The sequence below is a fragment of the Sander lucioperca genome, chromosome 2 (assembly GCF_008315115.2).
Source record: "Sander lucioperca isolate FBNREF2018 chromosome 2, SLUC_FBN_1.2, whole genome shotgun sequence".
NCBI lineage: Eukaryota > Metazoa > Chordata > Actinopteri > Perciformes > Percidae > Sander > Sander lucioperca.
In genome coordinates this window covers 9,072,814-9,093,069 of record NC_050174.1, presented here as the reverse complement: position 1 = coordinate 9,093,069, position 20,256 = coordinate 9,072,814, and the positions used below count along the sequence as shown (strand labels likewise).

Genomic DNA, 20,256 nt, shown 5'->3' with positions numbered 1-20,256 from the left:
TTTATTGCAGGCCTGTTGTATTAGATTGCATTAGTTTTAGCTAGGTATACCCTTATAAAGGGACAACTGAGTGTACACCTACATACAGTACTGTATGTAGGAACGCAGCCACGCATACCATGATGCCTCTGTCACTTTATCTTTTACCCTCAGATTTTTCTTTAGTCATATTGTGTCTTTGTTTTTTTTTGTTGCTGTACTTAAGCTGTTGAATTTAGGTACTGTTTTTATTTCAGGTCTAATACCTGACAGAGAGCTCATTCAAATTTCTTGAGAAACTAAAACTTAAGGGACTAACCTTGCCTGCTGCATACTGTAGGTCAAAGGGTCAATTAAAAGGAGGATTTTCTACATTCTTTTACTATCTCTTGAAAAAGAAATCCCCTGCTAACTCCCTTTTGCCCCCGTATGTCCTCCCACATTTCTTAACATCATCCTGTGTCTGTCCCTTACTGTCTCTCTTTTGACACACACCCTCTCTGGTCTAAGGTTATCCCTGACTGTTCTTCTGTTTCTCCTTGCTACTGTTCCTTACTCTCCTCTCTGAGTACAGTCTCTCATCCTCCCTGTGTCTTGGCAGGTGGTGGAGATAGCTTTAAAGGTTAGCCCCATACTGGGAGCCCACATGTTCCAGCCCCTGCTGCCCCATGTCTTCAGAGGTATTGTGGACGGCGAGGTAAGTTTTCCCTCAACATAATGCACATATCTGGACTGGGATAATATAAAAGGACAAACTGGTCCTGTTAAAGATGTTATAATACCTGTGGTGCATTTTCACCCATTTTCCATCTTCTTTTACTGAGTGCTTAAGCATTTACCTTATTAAACCTCAAAATACTCACTTAATAAAAGAAGATTCCTGCAGCTGCATGTTTGTCCTTTTCTGTCTCATAAAAATGAATTCTTGGGGAGACAATATATGGTATTCATTGATCATTCAGCTCAGTTAAGGGTCACATGCTGCTTTTAACAATTCTGCTGTGTCAGTGAATCTTCTTTCCCCTTATCGTGCTTAATGACCTTTTTGTTTTATGTAAAAGCATTTGTGCATGGTTATTTTTCTGCATCCACATGATTGATTGTGTATTGTGATTGTGTGTGTGTGTGTGTATTTGTGTGTGTTGTACAGAGATATCCTGTGGTGATGTCGACCTACCTAGGAATCATGGGCCGCATCCTTCTCCAGAACTCCAGTTTCTTCTCCTCTCTGCTCACTCAAATGGCTTCTGAGTGTAGCCAGAAGGTGAGACTCGATGTCCGCCCTTCATTTCTGTCTCCTCAGCACAGTGCCTTCAAATGTATGTGAGAGACATAACCGCAAAGTGCCTGTTAAAAGGGAATCATTTTGAACGAGGCTAATGAGCCAAGGAATTGCAAATGGTAACCTATTCAAGCCCTAAAGTTTGGAGCTGTCCCCCTTCACTGTGAAACCCTGACAGTTTTTGAACAACATTGACTTCGCCTTTTTTTCGACATTGCTGCCTTAATCTAAATAAATGAAAGACTTAGAGTCATGTCTAAGTTGTCTCTCCATCATGCCTCTCCTTTATTGACGATAGAAGACAAGGCAGTGAGGTAAATGAGGCAGAACAAACAGGGAAGGTCACTTTCTGACTACTATGACAATGGTAGACCCATACATTTTAAAACATATAAAAGTCATCAGTATACTGTATTTTGAGTTGTGAAACACTGTTTATTCAGTCTTTGTTGGCTTCTTTTTATAATCAATTGCCGCTCCTCTCTCTTTCTTCCTCTGTATTAACCCTCTTTATCTCTCCTCACTCTTGTCTACCTCTCTTCCTTCACCCTTATCTCTTCTCATCAGATGGACCAGTTGTTGGGCAGTGTTATAGAGATGTGGGTCGACCGCATGGACAACATCACTCAGCCAGAGAGGAGGAAGCTATCGTCGCTGGCTCTGCTTTCCCTCCTACCATCTGACAACAGGTGAGAAACATTTGCCATTCATTTATGTGCAGATGGGGCTTTGAGCCGGTTGAGAAGTGGATAGCATTCACCCTGTCAGCACAGCTGACACATGGGCAAATAAGTAGAAAGTGAAAAGACATACTTTATAATTATTTACTCAGCTCTTGTTTATTTATTTTTTTGTTACTGTACTGTCTTTGGTTTTGAATGGGTTGTCACTAACAACAGAGAATATAAGCTGTTGTTAAAAAGTTCAAATTTTGACCATACAGCCATAATATGCTGCACAAAATCAACAGACTTAACACCATATGGGTGCCAGTAATATGTGACAGCAGCACACACATATGCACAATGCAGGCATACACAGACAGTGGGATTGTGCTTATGTCTGAATTGTAGTGGATTCAGTTTTATTCTTTACTAATACTAGACTTAAACCAACATTTTATTTTGTGAGATAAAGAATGTTCTTCTCTTGCCTTGGTCATCACACACTAAGTCCTTTGCACACAGTTGATCTGTAATTACCACTGAGCACAGAAAATCTGAATCTAATATGACATTTAAATGCTGCATACATTTTTGGATTAACACAGTGTGGGGCAGTAATACACACTGAAAATGTACTTTAAATCACTGTCCTCTACCTCCTTGCTGCCTCCTTTTATTTATGGAATGAGGACAACACAGAGACGGTTGATTCTGATGAGGACTTTGTTGCTGCGACCAATTTGTCTTTGCACACAGCCCGCCAGCTTTCAGATCATGTTTCCTCTTACATTGATTTGAATGTCAGGCACGAAGCAGCTAGCACGAGTCAGCCATTAGAAAATAATCACCGGAGAAGTGTTAGGCTGGATAGAATTAGAATTGACAGACATGAGTCTAAATGTGTGATAAGGGATCTTTGATGCCTGCATCCAGTTGTTGCCATGGTTGCTAATTTGAGACTATTAGGAAATTGGGGGCAAAGGTGTTCAGATGTATTTTACTCTCCCAGGATATTAGTAGTGAAATGTTACTCACTGAAAGGAAAAATCTACAGTATTTATTAGCCTTATTTATGATGTTTCCTTTACTTGTCATGTGAGTGTGTTCTTTAAAATTGAAAGTTAATTGGAGAAGGGCACATTTTCTCACATGCCAGTGTAGAAAATATGATTACAGTGCAAAGTCATAGGCTGACTAAATGGATACCAGCAGTAAAAGAGGCCAAAATGGAATATGGGAAAAAAGCAGAACTACAATTAAGGCAAGGTCTAAGAACTATGACAGATTACAAGCCCATCCTAGGGCTGTGCAATTAATCAAAATGTTTATCGCGATTACGATTTTGGCTCCTAACAATCACAAAAACAATGTAATCGAGAAAAGTGATTATTTTGCAAATTACATTTTGCAAGTAAACTCTTATCTTGACTTGTGTTTTGAAGGGGAATTCAAAAAGTTTTAAGGGGAATTTCACAGTTCAAGATGTTTTCACTGTTGATTTGTTAAACTGTTTCCCTGTTTTAAGTTCAATAAGTGCAACATCTTTCCAAAAGTCAAAACAGACCCTCCAAATGGCAGCAAAAGGAAACAGTTGAGTCGACTAGGTGAAGAGAAGGGCAGTTTAACGTTGTCCTCCCTCCTTTGTGATGAAACAATATTTATTCTTCTGCAGATTAGGTGAGACACTGGTGGTACAGTGGCTCGGCAGGATCCAAGTGTGTCACCATGAACACAAAACAGTTCACTCGTCCAGCGAGATAACTGTTTATTACATTACAATTGTTTAACTGGCGCGGACCGATTGCTTGGCCTTACACATTGTTGCTTTGAGCTTTCTCCAGAACCATTGTACCCCGAAATAACTGACAACTAACTGAAGGCCCCCAAAGCACTTACTGTGCAACCCAACTGTATACTACTGACTTATTTTGTACTTCTACTTCAGAGCAACGCATTTTACTAGGGATGTCCAGATCCGATCACGTGATCGGAAATCGGGCCCGATCACGTTTCAGACTCGATCAGAATCGGACGTTACCTCCCGATCAGGACTCGGATATATATGTATATATATTCTCATTATTTTTTAACACATCTATAGTTATGCGGTGGCACAGAGTTAGACCCTTTTGACTCCAAACAGCAACGCGTGCGGCATGACATCACTTTGTTGCAGAGACGCTATTGGTTAAATGTCGGCAAAGTAGAACACAGAAGCAGCTTGAAGCGGAAAGCGTGAGTATGTGTGTGGTCTGGAGGTATTATAAAGTTGAATTATTATAGAAGTATTGGATCGGGACTCGGTATCGGTAGATACTCAAAATCAAATGACTCGGACTCAAGGGCAGAAAAACCTGATCGGGACATCCCTACATTTGTCTGACAGAGAAATGTTACTGGTTACATTGCAGATTCAGATTTTACTCACAAAATATTACAATTAAAATATGATGCATTATTATTCATTAAATTATCCAGCATTATATTAGAATTAAAAGCTCCACCTTGGACAGATGTTAAGAAAGGGGGCTTTCACACCTACCTTGTTTGGTCCAGACTTTCGGTCGGAGTGTGAAACCTCCCCTGGGCCAAGCGACCGAAATTTGAGGTGCCCAAATGAGGTGGTCTCGGTCCGGATTAAACTGAACCGTGGTCCAGATCGTTTATAGTGTAAAAACATTTTTTGGATGGTTCGGACTTTTTGGCCAAATACAGGAAGCTCTGGCAGGCTATCTTGGTGTTATAAGACCGGGGAAGCTCCTTTAAGGAACAGTTTAGTGTGTAGCCTATGTGAGAGAGAGTGTGTAGACAGTTGTCGGCTATCAGAGCAGAATATAAATCAGCAGTTTACTGTGTAGGTTTCCGTTTGTCTCTAAATAAATGCTCCAGAAAGAAAGTTCCCGTGTCTTGCTTCTCAACATCACAACAAAACAAAAAGAGCTGCGGCAGTAGGGGAGAGCAGCAGTCAGTTTAAAAAACTTTGACACAGAGAGAGGATACGAGAGGAAGCCCATCTACAAATGAATCAATTATAAGTATCTGGAGACGCAGGTCACGTATGTGATGACGGCATGACGTAGTTTTGTCATGTATAGATCTTTAGTGCGCTTGCATAACTGCAGTGTACCGGATCAAATGTATACAATGTAACAAAAACATGAATCTTGGTCAGGACCTTGGTTCGGACTTTCAGGTGTGAAAGCCCCCTGAATTTAAGTACATTGCAATGCCTCTTTTCACTTTCAGTAAACATTTGAATGCAGGACTTGTACTCTGTGGTATTAATAGTTTTACTATTAATGAAGAGTTGAAGAAGAGTTTGGTTGTAAAGTTAGTAAGCTAGGCTATATCCAGCGGTCAGAAACACACACAGTGAAATACACTTAGCGGAGGAATTAATAGGCGTATTAATCGCCAATTAGTCTCACTTTGCCAGACCTTCCTCCACAGCGCTGCAGAGGAGGTCCACACAGCATTCCGGGATGGGAGAAAAACGTGCTCTGGTTTATTGGCATTTCTTAAAATCAATCACAATCGTCTTGGCTGTACAGAGCAACAGAAAACTCAGATTGGACAGATAGTCTAGCTAGCTGTCTGGATTTACCCTGCAGAGATCTAAGGAGCAGTTAACCATAGTCCTCATAAATCAACCAGAGTTTAGAATGCCAACACAAAGGAAGCCCAAGGCAACTGACATCCGGCCTAAATGAGGGACATGAGTCGGAATTTCGGGCGGCACCGGAGCGATCCCTGAAGTGGAATGTTGTGTATATAGACTAATCGCTGATAGCCCGCAGCAGAAGGCATGCTTGACAGAGCTGTAAAGCCCCACCACCGCAAGCTGCACACCTCATCAGTCCCGCCCCTCGTCCGAGAGACCTTGGGTTCCGGAAGTAAAATTCCCATTCATTTTTCCCATAGACGTCTGGAAAAATCCGTATATAAAGAGTTTTAGACCATGCCTTAGGCTAACCAGATGGGACTTGACTCCTAAAACTACAACGTATCATTTTGAGTGAAAAAACTAACAGAAAATTCAAAAAAAGTCAAAGGTACAACACTGTGTACATATCGTGATCTCAGAACGAAGGAACTACTCATCCCATAAACCACCGCGCACCACTGAACAAAGGAAACTAACGTTAGTTAACAGCTAATTCGGCTAACCGCTAGCTGAGGCAGCATGTAATAACTTTAAAAGACCCTCAAAATAAACCTGAAAATAACCGTTAACATATATAACGGCTGTTACATCAGCTGTAGCCTGCTTTACCCAGTGTTAAGTTTGAGTTAACGTTATTTTAGACTGAATCAAGCTGTCAGCTAGCAGTTAGCCGAATTAGCTGTTAGCTAAACTAACGTTAGCTTCCCGGTGGAGGCTAACGTCAGAAGCATGGAACTAATCGTGATTCGTGCAGTGTCGTAAATCCTCGTGACGGATCGTGCAGGCAGCTCCCCCTCCTCCCCCTCCTCACCAGCATGAGTTCCACCAATCAGAGGCATCACTGTGGGATTGTTCAGGATTGTGGGTAATGAAGTACTTCGCGACATCGCGAATAAAAGACATTTATCTCTAAACAAGGTTAGTGCCCCATGATTTTTGGCGTCTATATGAGCATATACAATCGCTTAGTCATGTCGGCAAGCTGGTTTTAAGTCTACCATCGACGGTTACGACTTCATGGCTTATACTGCAACTGTCAGTGGAGAAATTGCATTGTATTTTTACTTCCGGAACCCGCTGTGGGCGGTACTGTTGCGCTCTCACACACAAACAAAGATTTAGTTAGATTGATATGGGAAGAATGACTTAAATAATTCATCAATGACTGCTGCTCGTCTCCAGGCCTGAGTGGTGGATGTTGCGAGCCAGCATATTTTAAAAGTCTTAGGTTCTGCAAGCCAAAGCTCTGCCATGCTTCTGAAGTGGAAGAATCACCTTAGTGGCTACGATGAAAATTAGACACTTGGCCCGCAAGGCTGTGTGCAAAGACAGTAAGCCTCATTGATTTTTATTTTTCACACTTGAATGTGTAAAACTGCATTTACAGTTGGAAAATCACACTTGTCATATGTGATTGATCAGTGGGTACATGGTTTTGTGGAATCATAAAAGTAGAGAAATGTTTTCAATTCACTGTTACTGACGTGATTTTTTTTTGTTTTGTTTTAATCACCTTTCTCTCTTTTTAGAAATGTTCGTACCAAAAGCAAATGGTTAGGGTGAGATACATACAAACAGAACAATCTGGACATGTGTTCTATGATGCGAGTTGATAGATGACATAGATACCCTTTTCTCTGGATGGCCATGTGTTTTTGTGACAGACACTTTATCACTTTGAGTTTCGCCAAGACTTAACCTTGGCTGTTGCTCTTGATGCTTCTTTGGAGAGATACCCATCTCTCTCTATATCTCCCTCTATGTCATTAAACACACACAAACACACAGCTGTTGAATTAATGATCTCATGAGTAATAAGCCTGTGTCGTCTGTGTGTTATCAGTGTGATCCAGGACAAGTTCTGTGGCATCATCAACATCTCCGTTGAGGCACTACATGATGTAATGACAGAAGATTCTGAAACAGGCACCTTCAAAGAGTAAGTATGCGTGGTTGTTACTAAATGAATGGGGAGAAAACAAAGAAAAACAAATACATAAATACTCCTAAATGATACAGTTTAACATGAAATACATTCTTTTTCACCAGTGAATGGAGTTTGTACAGCAATTTTGACAAAGCTCATGCATGATGAATGAAGACAGTTGAAATATTTGTTTTGAAAGCAGTGCAACTGCAGATGTGCTGTTGAATCTTTGCTTGGATTTAATCAAAACCAAACCCCTGAAGAAAGATTTTAAATTAATGAAATAAAAGCCATCCCTTACTCATGGAGCATGACCGTGTGCTAAAAGAGGCTGAGTGGCAGTGTTGGGAGAGGACACATTTCTCTAGAAAAATAATGGACTGTGAAATGGCCCAGAAAACACATGCCCACTGTGAATCTGCTCTGCCCCATCACTCTCCCCTCCGGCTCTCTGGCCCAGTACCATGGTGCTTATTCCTTAGTAGATGTTAACCTACATGCAGACACCTTCTTTCAGCTGTCAAAAATGCTCAGCAGCCTCATAAAATGTGCCAGTGTGAAAGGGACTGAAACGTTTGGTAGAAAGGTTAGTGTAAATGTTTCTTTATTTGCCAGTGATGTGTTGAATTGTTTTGGTTCCCTTTTGCTCTTCATAACGGACAAACATATTTGTGGATGCATATTTATTCACTATTTGTTAATGCAATCAACTGAGACAGAAAGCACTCGGTATTGTAATTTTCCTGTCTATATTAAGGAATTGAGTAAAGTTTCAAATAAACAGACGTTCCTTTTATTCATCTTTTGTCATAAGTGGTTTGGAATTGTTATTGCGTGGTGTGGAATAACAATAAAAGTCCTTGCTGCAATGGTTAAATTCAGCAAAATAGCATGCCAAAGCAAGCCAATTCATCCTGGTACTCCATTGTTATTGTAGCAATTCAGTCACTGAACTACTGTAAAAGGAATTGAAAATTTGAATATCTTTTGTTCTGTACTGAACTGCACAGGATCAATGTGTAAAATTGTAATAACTAAACCAAAAAAAAAATAGTAAAAGAAATGTTCATGTTCACAGTTAAACAGCAATTACTTTTTTTTGCACGCTGCCTGTTCTGAAATTGTCTACCGTGCAGGTTTATGTGTGGTTATTAATATTTGATTATTTGATATTATTTGATTTGAATATTATTGTGTTTGCAGCTGCATGCTGATGAGCCATTTTGAGGAGCCCAAGCTGAGTGACGATGAGGAGCCACCAACTGAGCAGGACAAGAGGAAGAAACTGGTCAGTCAAATACACACACACACACATTGTACACGCATGGTAAAGATTTAATTTTGCAATTATTAAAGCCTTTTGTTCTGTTGTTCCATTCTCATTTGAAATTTTAGATAAATAGCTTTAATACTGTGATGTTGTTGAACATAATGTCTCCCCTTGTGGTATCCTTTATGCTACACTGGCACTCATAAAAAATAAAATCACTCAACTAAAATAAACCCCATAGTTTAGAGAGCAGAAAATATTAGTAAGCACAGAGAAAGGTGGTCACTTCAAACACTCGTAAGTTAACCAATTCAGAGCCACCTCTCAGCTTCAATAGCTGCTACAGCTTTCCAGTGCAGTGCATCACATACTCACTTTTAAGTACTGCCTTCTGGATGCACACGTGTCATAGTAGCTTGCTGTATGCTTTGAGTCAAGTAGGGTAAGAGCGGATGTTGTTGAGTATTTATAAATGGCCCCTAGGTGGGGGATTTATACTAATATACAGTACATTTATGTGTATAAAAATGTCTGTTTGTGCTAGTCTGAAAGAGCTTGTGAGACAGATGATGTTTGTTCTAGCACTTTCTCATGATAAATAGTAACCTTAAACTGTCTTGTTTGTGCATCAATGCCTCACTTTGATGAATATATTGAGACAACAATGTGAAATGCACATGTCTTTGAGTAAACCATCTGTACAACATGTAGATATATTTTTCAACTCTATAGTTTATATATTGAGCTTCTCTGGGAAGGGTATAAAACATTAAGTAATTGTTCTAAAAAAGCATGTTGTGCTTGAAGATCATCCACGCTATTTTGACACCTTTATTTGGGGCATCAAAAATAACTCCAATTTAATAATAAGTAATTTTCTTTGAAAACCTCAGACTCAAAGTCTAAAACTCAAATCTGATGGAAATATTTTTTAAACGGGAAGACATTGTACATGTGTGTGTTGAAGGAACAGACTGATATTATCGGATGTAAATAGCAGGACCTGGTCGGTCACTGCACACAAAATCACACCTACACCTGAGTTTGATATTTGATAAACCTGGAATGATGGAAAGCGTCATACGCTGATCTTTAAATATGTGGCTTTGGTTTATCTTAAGATGTCCTGGATAGCATAGCCTTCCTCTATTATTCCATATATAGGTTGTCTTCGTGGGTGCAGCTCTAAGATTTATAGTCCCTGTATTAGGAGAGGCTGCCTCACCACTGCTGCTGTCTTCTGATGTGTCCCTGAATTAATCTTGTCATGTTTTTCTGGGCATGAAATGAGAGTTTGGTTTGTGCTTTGGAAGCTGTTGACTGTTCCACTCTATCTTGTCTGGGATTTGTAAGGGCCCCTCACTTTGATCTGAGTGTTCCAGGCAACTAGACTAGGCTAACTGATGCTGTGTTGGGGCCTCAGTACATAATGCATCATTTGATTCTTGTGCTTCATCTATAAGGCCAGCCCCATCAAACAAGAAGAGGGATAGGCAACATCAAAGACTTTCTTCACTGGTACTAATGACATGGGCTCTGTCTGATGTGCTTTGGGGATGTGACACACACCCACTCATACGATTATTTTTTACTACACTCTAAAGTACATGCACAACACAGCGTATTGTGCTATGAGTAAATGCCAATGACTGATTAGACTCTGAAATGAACATGAAAATAGAAGACAAAGGTGCCCTATTACACGCAATTGTGCAGGTCAAAGTGTGATATAAAGAGGGTACCTGATTACTGAATAGCGATGGAGGCCAGATGTGGCATCCTGTATTGAATCCTGTTCAAACTTGGGCCAAAACAACAAACTTGAGCTTTTCAGGACACAGTGGCTTCATCTGTTGTCAAAACTGCCAGTAAAGTGAAGGGTTTTACCCCTGAAAAAAACATTGGCTCAACCGTGCTGTTTTGTCGGGATTAAGCTATAAGCAGATGGAAAATTTGCTAGCTGCTAGGCTAATGTGCAATGGTAAAACACTGCAGCGGTAACGTTAATGTGTCCACCTCAGCTGAGAATGGAGAAATGTCTTTGCCTTCCCTACCATGTATTTTATTAAATGTTACCTTTAGAAATAATTCATAATAAGCAGACACACAAAAGAAATCCCCCATATATTTAATGGACTGTCCATTGTCTTGTGCAAAGTGACGAGCAATTTAAGATTTTTCCTCCATAATCTCTTGACTATAAGATAGAAGACAGACGTTGATGATAGTTAAACAATGACTATTGTGTTCATTACATTTCATCACACGACATATGCACTCCTGTAACTTTCACCAGCAAAATTAAATAAAAAATAAAAAATGCGGTGATGATGTTATCACCGCGGTAGTGTCACGTTACTGGCTGTATTGCAGTGATGCGGTTATCATCACAGCCCTAGTTATAAATATGTCCCTCACACTGTTAATGGTATCTAGTAGCAATGCAGATAGTTTAGGTTGTTTTTTTTTGCTGAGGTATTAAGATATGGCTTTCGAAACATCTCGTACCACACCATCATGATGTAGGAAAGTGAAATTGTGGTGCACAAAGCACTGAAAATTTTAATTTTTAAAAACTCAAACAATTTACATTTATTCATTTATTTTACCTTGGCCGTGGATAATGTTCAATTGGGAACTCTTTCAGATCAAATATTTATAAAAATAAAGAAGTCTGTTGAGTTTTTCTCATCATTTTTCTGTGTTTTTAGTAGGGATCTCACAATACCAGAAATCCAGTGGTCAATACCAGTGAAATTCCACGATTCTTGATACCCAATTCGATACCAGGGTAAAAAACGAAACAATAAATCCCATGTACTCCTTTATTATGTGTATTTCATGATAAGAATAACAAGGATGACACTTGGGAGACGCTAAAAAGAGTGTCATCTTTTTGTCACTGTTTTGGAGTGGAGGAGTTTGAGGGGAGAGGGGAAGGAGAGCGTGTCTTCTGGACACACAGCCCGTTGCTCCGAAGCCTTTTTTAACCAAACATCTAGCATATGGTAACGTCTTCCATGAGTTCACCTGGAAGTCCGAAACAGCAAGTATGTTAAGTCTGTTTCTCTTTGCCGTTGTTTTTTCACATAGAACCGGGCTGGTTAAAGTTAATTTAACTGACGTTATGCAGAGGTCCGCTGGAATAAGCGCTAATGTCAGCTATTGTAGCTAACGTTAGGCTCTACATGAAAAAAAAAAAACAGAAACGAGAGAAACGGACTAACTTGCAGTTTGGGAGTTCTAGGTAAACTTGTGATAGCCATTGCCGTAGATGTACAGTTTAAAGGTCGACCCCTATCCCTCTGACAAAAATGACAAAAGACTAGATATGGAGTTCTTAGTCCAAGAATGTACACTCACTCTGTAGTGTCACATCTTGGCATTAAAATGCATGCTGATCAGACACATTACTTGTTATGATTATATATATTGCAGCCTCCCAGGTGCAGACCAACTACATAGCCTCATTTTAAAACCCTCATTTTGTGTGCTCTGTTTATTGTTTAATGTAGTTTCGATTTATTTGAACAGAAGCTTGGTTTAGTCATTTATGGCATTTGCTCAGGATGACTGATGAGATTTTGGTTACAGACAATTAGGCTAATGAGTTAGTTTTAAGAAGTGCATCTTTCTGCCATTGGTATTGGTAATGGTGGTTTCATATGATAGTATAATAAACATTAGGCTCACAGTTAGAACAGTTGTTTTCAGATTTAAAGATAACCATTCTAATTTTTGAATTTACAAAAGAAAAACTACAGTATATATTGTACATATGGTGATTCTGAAAGCACCAGAAGTTGACTGAAGCTCAGACTTAAAGGGGACATATGCTTTTCTGTGTTTTCTGTCATATCTACAGTGTTATAATGTTGGATTTTCATGTTAAATTCAAATAATGAGGTAAACGTATTTTAGACAAATCCTTGTGAGCTAAAACGTTCAGATTTCCAACTATTCTGAACGCTCCTGTTTCAACAGTTTTTTCTACTCTCGGCTAAGTCTTACGCAACTCTAAGCCGGCCTGCTATGATTGGTCATCTGCTCCAAGTAGGCAGGACTGGAGTTTTTTTTTTTTTTTTTAAGCCACTGCGGTGTTAACATTGTCGCATGTAACTACATGCTAACGGCAGTAAACAATGTCACCTTGGACTGCCAGTGTCATTAAATTCTCCCCAATTCCGGGTCACATCACTCCTGAAACATTTTCTGTTTATGGAGTATTTGAACCTGTTAAAGGAGAATTCCGACCAATTTTTACGTTAATCTTGATCGCTATAAATATGCGAGTACTGTCGATAGAAGAAAAAAAAAACGAGCCGAATCGGTGCGGTCAACACAGAATAGCTGCAGCTACATCTACGAGCTTCCACTTAGCTAAAATTGCAGTTTTGGGGGCATAAGATAAAGAGTGCCTTTGTGCCTCTAAACAGACACAAAATGCAATTAAAATGTCTGTGCAACATGAACAGGGCCATTACGTGACAACAAGATGCGTTTTCAACTCAGACATTGTTTAAATTCACCTACCCTGTCTCTATCCTGCCGGTAGCTAGCTCGCCCTGCAAGCTGCTAGCTGCCATCCGTGATAAGTGTGTTCAGCCGGGCTTATTCTGTGATAATCATCAAGCAACTGTTCCGTGTGTATTTGTAGCTCATCCATTTTGTGTGTGATCGATCTGGTGTTGGTGAGTAGGAGGCTTGGCATTGTCAATCTGTGTGGTAGTTCCCTTAGCCGCGCTAGCAGGCCCGACCGGGATTCTTGCTTCTGATTTCTTCCAGCCTTCGTCACCTCCCGAAAACAATCCAGTGAGCGCCCGGTGGTCTGACAAAATGGATGAGCTACAAATACACACGGAACAGTTGCGTGATGATTATCACAGAATAAGCCTGGCTGAACACACTTATCATGGATGGCAGCTAGCTGTTAGCTGCTAGCTGTTGTCCGTCGCAGGGCGAGCTAGCTACCGGCAGGATAGAGACAGGGTAGGTGAATTTAAACAATGTCTGCGTTGTAAACACATCTTGTTGTCACGTAAGGGCCGTGTTCATGTTGCACAGACATTTTAATTGCATTTTGTGTCTGTTAAGAGGCACAAAGGCACTCTAAAACCTGCCCCGACAACTGCCGTTTTAGCTCTGTGGAAGCTCGTAGAGGTAGCTGCAGCAACTCCAGTTTGCTAGGACTGATTCAGGTCGGGTTTTTTTCAGTCGAAAGTACTCGCATATTTATAGCGATCAAGATTAATGTAAAAATTGGCCGGAATTCTCCTTTAACATCCACCGGGTCGCGGGTGACCCTAGCTCCCATTAGGTTAGGACTAGAGTTCTGAAACTTTATAGAGGTCTTGTTGACAAGGTCTAGAACAGGGGTGGCGAACCTGTGGCTCTTGAGCCGTATGCGGCTCTTTGCCTGCTCCTGTGAGGCTCTTACTGTGTGGCTGGGGGCTGTGTCATTGGTTGATTGTTGTTTTTAACTTTTCTGAAACATACAGTATTTCAGATAAGTAAAAAAAAAACAAAAAACATTTGAATACATCTGCCAATACTGCCAATACATTTGCCAATTATTTTAAAATGGAAAATAATGCAGCAGAGTTTTGAGGACAGATTCTGCAACCTGAGGAAAAACAGCGGCCACAGATCACCTTCCTCGTTAACCCTTTCACTGCTGAATCCGACTGTTTGAAAGCCCCTTTAGTGACAAATGAGTGAGAGAGTTGCTTCGAGTGGCCACAACCGAGTTCAAGCAAGACCTGAAAAGGATTGTGGATAACAAAGACTGTCAGGTTTCCCACTGAGTCAATCTAAGTGAGAAAAAAAAACTATGAAAACTGCTATGTATTATGACTGTCATTAGATCTGGAAGACACTGTTGCTGTTGTAGTGTGGACGTGCATGTGTTGTGTGGCTTTTTGCTATGGTGCGTTTTTTTTGTGGCTCTTTATACCTAACTGGTTGGCCACCCCTGGTCTAGAAGGTATGTGTTGTGTTCTGCATAGTGTGGCACAAAGTATGTTTTAGTTTTTTTTTTTTTTTTAAATTACATTTTTTTATATGAGACCAAAATAACTATTTTGAACCATGTTTGAACTGCTGTAGTGTATGTTGTGTTTTAATCACATGCTAATCAAGCACATTTTCAGAAACTTAGAAGAATTTAGGTTTCAATTGAAGCCTCATACATGCATTTTGGCCTTGCAGTTCTTATGTTATAAGCTTTTCCCTTTGGGAAAGGGAAATAGATGAAAATCAAGCAAAAGATGTGGATTTGGTTAAAAGCCTTTATTTGCTGTCACTTTACTGCTGGGACATGTCCAGTTGTGTAATATTTGGTTTAGAAGACTTTATTGGTGATTTTTTTGCAGTACAAAGTCCTGCTATACTCTGTTGCAGTAGCTCCAGCTTTAACTAGTGAAACACAGAGTGTAGGCTCCAGAGTTTCCAGGAAGCATGCTGGCCAATCAGAGCAGACTGGGCTTTTTCGGGAGGTCTTAAAGAGACAGGCGCTCCTACAGGGCATCTCATACAGAGGGTGAATACCAAGGGGGTAAGCTTCGCTTCAGAGCTCGAACCTCCTATGCCGCCATTTTGATGCTACAAAGCGATCACCCGACGTTAGCATTCCATTGACTGCCATTCATTTTGATGTCACTTTGACAGCGAATAACTTCACATCTGAAGCATTTAAAGACTTTATTTGTCCATTGTTTATTTCTAAAGAAACACGACAATGTATAAAAGGCTCCATTACCTTGTACCTCACGTTATGGCTCCGTAGCAGACGTTTTTTTAAAAATAGGCTAACGATTGTGTCATAACCACGCGACTTACTGTCGCATAGTAGAGGAATTACCGTATAGTACAGGAGAAGCTCGCAAGCAGTTTCGACTTACATTAGCTGTTTAAGTTGAATTACTAATGTTAACTAGCATTTTAGTTAGCAATAATTAGCCTGTGTCCATGTTATCTCCTTACATATACCTACGCTCTCCGTCTCTGCAAGATTGGGAATTATTGAGATTTCTCTTGGCACAGCTACCAGAAGACTTACAACTTTCAGACAGGTTGCGTCACATTTACGTCATCTCTCTCAGTTGGAGGCTGCGCAGTAACGCTCAGCGCTCAACGGAAAAGTGCTTCTAAAGGCCTTCACCGGTCTCCGTCCAGAGCAACGGGATCTGTTGGTCCATTCTTATATACACTCTATGGTGAATACAGGTGCAGCAGCCATTGGCAGTATGAGAAAAATAAAGTTTTTTTTTTTTTTTTTTTTAAACATTAAAGCATGTAAACATGTTCTAGTACAAACACGAAATGCTACTAGCCAACAGGTACTTTTTTTTAGTATCACCTCTGTCGAGGTTCCAAGCGAGCTGAGGCGATACCAAAAGGTGACGTGAAAACCTGCAGACTACTGATTGGTCAGAAAGAATCGTCACTAATCACTGCGTCATCATTGCTAGTGACAGATTTATCTTCTGGCTGTGGCAACAGCCACATGCTGAGAGTCAAAAACAACACACCTTCAACGTGTGTGTGTGTGTGTCGCGTTAGGTCACAGCAGTTTCCTGCGGCTCGCTATGACGACCAGGCACGCTCGCCTCACGCATGAGGCGGTACTAAATCTGCAATGGAAAATGGAACCAAGTCGAGGAGAGCTGGTACTAGCAGTGGGTAAGCACCATAAGTATCATCAGGAAAATATACCTAAAGTATTAAAAGTAAAAGTACTCAATGCAGAAAAATCCTCAAATTTTAGAAACGGGAAGCGATCAAAACAGTTCTGTCAATCAACTAAGTGTTTCATCGTCTAATTATTTCAGCTGTACTTGTAGGCCTATATATTGTCGGGTAGTTTAATTTATAAAAAGCATTGTATTTTCTAAACTACATGTGTTTTGTGTGCAAACATCTTAATTAGTAAAGTAACTAGTAACTAAAGCTGTCAGATTAATGTAGTAGAGTAAAAAGTACAGTATTTCTCTTTGAAATGTAGTGGAGTAGAAGTAGAAAGTCGCATGAAAAGAAAAGACTCATGTAAAGTACAAGTACCTCAAATTTGTACTTAAGTACAGTACTGGAGTAAATGTACTTAGTTACATTTCACCACTGTAGACAATTCATTTTCTTACAAAATAGAATCTGAACAAGGTTTTAATAAGAATCTTAATTGTATGGAGCATGGCAAATATTCACCCTCCTCCCTCTGTAATCTAAATGATTACCTGAAGTCCAATCAGAGGACCTCCTCCAGTAAAACTTTGCTGATGGAATGGGGCTTTGAAAGAGCATCCCGTTAAATGTGCATGCTTTGAAATTTTAGAGGGAGATAAAAAATGTTACATATTACATTGTTTTCCCATCCCTGTTATTGCTCAGAGTGAATAAAAAACATTTCCCAACACTTTAGTCACAACAATTAGTCATGAAATTGTCCCTTTGTTTTCATTATGTTGTGTAGATTAGTAATAACACTGATTTAGTTCCCTTAAATGATAATTCCATTAAATGTGCATGCTTTGATGTTCAATAAAGGAAATGATAGAAAAGGATATATATTATTACACGGTGGCTCTCGTTGCTCAGAGTGAAACGAAAATGTTTTTTGAAGCTTTTTAATGAAGTACCGATTAATAATGAAATTGTTTTTGTCATTCAACATTCAGTATTTCATTTTAATGAGCAATTAAACTGACTCCAGAGGTCCTGTAGAGGTATATATTTATAGGAAATGAGTTTCAGTGTGTTATCAGTTCACTGTGGGCCACACAAAGACTTGTGTTCTTGCTTCATTATTGCTCCTAGTCTCAAGCAGACCATCAGTGTCAGCATAATTTGGTTTTGTTCAATAACAGTCCTCTCTGACAGTATTATTTTGCATCACAAGATATAAAGATTCTCCTTTGTGCTGCCTAAGGCATACAGAGCTATCAAAATTAGTTTCCATATTTGTCACTTCTGAGCTTTACAGCCATTTGTCCATGAGAGTACTGGGAGTTGTGTGAAAGGATTGCAAATAAGTTGCAGTGTACCACTTTTTGAATGAACCAAAAATGAAGTACTAAGAAATATATTAAGACAATAAGGAATTAAGAAAATATGTTTTAAAGCCAAAGTTAAATCAAATCTACAGATTGGTTTACTGTGAATTAAACACACTAATGAAATATAAAATCATTGATTGAGTATTCACATCAGCAGGTATGACAGTGATTTCAAGTTAAAGTATTTACAGGTTGTCATAACTACAGATTAATCAATAGCAAACACAGTACAGCAACTGCTGTCCATCATGAAGACATGAAGCCAGCTTCAGCGGAGTATCCCTGGGAGAACAGGAAAACTGGTAACCAAGAGGCAATACAATGCAATTGTGCTCATTGTCATAGCAGGAAAATAACAGGTGTAATTAGTAACATTAACAATGACTCCGTTGTGTTAACTGTCCCAGTAAGCTATTCCAGTAAACCAAGCACGCACAATACCAGGATTTCCTCTAAGTGGAATGCAACAATCATTAATATGCTTTTCCTGTTCTGTCAATCTGTCTGCCATGACAAAGGTCTATTAAAGGCCATGTACACCCGTGGTAAATGCACACAGGTGATTGTTAAAATGTAAAATATGCACTACATGGAATGCTAGAATAATTTTGACGACTAACATTGCTGCCTCTGTCTTTGTGTTAATGTTGCTGCTGTGCAGATCAGATGATGATGCAGCCAAAAGTGTTTAGTATTTTCAGCTGTCAGATCTTTGGATTTATTGGGAGTTAATGAGTGTGATTCAAGTAATGAGCATAATCTGTTGGTCTGACAATTCATAGTTGTTAAATTGATTTTAATACATCTTAATTACTATTGCAAAGCGTATTTATTCTAAATGTGACTCATTACAGTGGAAACCAACCTATGTGATTTTGATTGTTTTCTGGGAGAGCTGAAAAATCAGTCTGATTACACTGCTTCCTATTTTTTCTCACCCTTATCCCTATTCACTCAAATTCAGGACTTGTCAGACAAGTAACATGATTTACTTATTGGTCTTTGCTCAAGACACGTGGATTAACTAATGAAATAAAGAGTAATCTTGATTGACTGAGAGCAAATGTTGATCTATAATACTTCAGCCTATGTCATAATGCTGGCAGTTATTGTCAGTCAGTATTGTCTAAAGAGGGATTCCAAGCATGCAATGTGCTCTTGATGCTGTTTGTAAAACCATCCTGCCATTATGGGTGAAGCTGGAATTGGCAAATGAACTGGCCCATTAATAAATAAATAAAAAAAAGTGTGTGCGTGTATAATTAGCTGCAGATGCTGTTAAAACAGAAAGCCCAGAGAGTGTGAAGTGTCCAGCACAATGTAGCAAATTTGTAGTTTGCAGGCAACCAAGATTACATGCCACACTGTAGATAATATTGCATTCTTTAGTTGATTGTTGAGAATAGTACCAAGCTTGTGCACTGTAAATAATTTGGTATTTAGACAGACTCAGTGGCTCACTTGAGTTTGTGCATGCAGTTGACATTTTTTGTAGTGGTAAGAGAGAGGTGCATTTTACAATGAGCAACCCGCACTGAACATAGTATGCTGCACACTGGAAATGTCCCTTCACAATATCTTGCAGTCAAAGCAACAACTTCCTCAGTCTTATCTTTTTTAATGTTGTTTCCTCTTCAGATTCTCATGCATAAATGCAGTCACATGTATTAGTTGTTTTATTCAGTCTGTGTCATGACTTGAGATTTGTCAATTTTTGAGCAAGCCTATGAGACAATACATTCTCTTTCTGATATGAAGTGTTTGTACACCAGCATTGTGGAATCCTCAATGTGATGTATCTCTGACCTGGAATGGGAAACAAATGCACTAGGGGATCAGATGTCACCAGGACATGGAGGTTTAATATCTCTTAGAAAACTGTATAGTCAGTTGGAGAGGGTGTTTCTTTTTGTATCATTAAGTAATGTTTAATTAAGCTATCTCACTTATATATCACTGACAACTACAATAAGATTCTCCCTGGGAAAGGGCTGGCAGAATAGCAAAGACAATATCTCAGTGGGCTTGTCAAAGGAAGGGAATTGGTCTGATAGCGCCACTTGAATACTAATCTTAATTATTTATCTGCAATAATCAGTCTGTCTCTCTCTGCTTCAACAATAACAATGAATTGATCTAAACATCTCCTTTTATTGATATGTTCTTTTTTTGTTTTTGTCACAGTTTAAATTGGTATTTTTTTCAAAATGCAAATATTCATTCAAATCAGAAAGAATAAACCCTACTGGTGTCGCTGATAGGAAAACACATCGCAACAAAAGTTTCCAGCCACAGTTTAAAGGTACCTTGTGCAGTTTTCTTATAAATAAACCAAACCTTTGTTTACATATGTGTATTGTGTATACATTATCCTTAAGGTCTAACAAACATGATGAATGCATTTCCTTCCTCATAAAAC

The 20,256-nt window shown here is 39.3% G+C and overlaps 1 protein-coding gene across 1 annotated transcript in view; it reads left to right on the top strand.

Annotated features, from left to right (window-relative positions):
- Positions 1-20,256, top strand: part of ipo11 (importin 11) — a 156,544-nt gene that overhangs the window by 109,377 nt on the left and 26,911 nt on the right. The window contains exons 25-29 of the mRNA XM_031305262.2: positions 581-676; positions 1,130-1,243; positions 1,829-1,950; positions 7,434-7,529; positions 8,721-8,805. Coding sequence (XP_031161122.1) covers positions 581-676; positions 1,130-1,243; positions 1,829-1,950; positions 7,434-7,529; positions 8,721-8,805 — 513 coding nt within the window. The remainder of the gene's footprint in view (positions 1-580; positions 677-1,129; positions 1,244-1,828; positions 1,951-7,433; positions 7,530-8,720; positions 8,806-20,256) is intronic.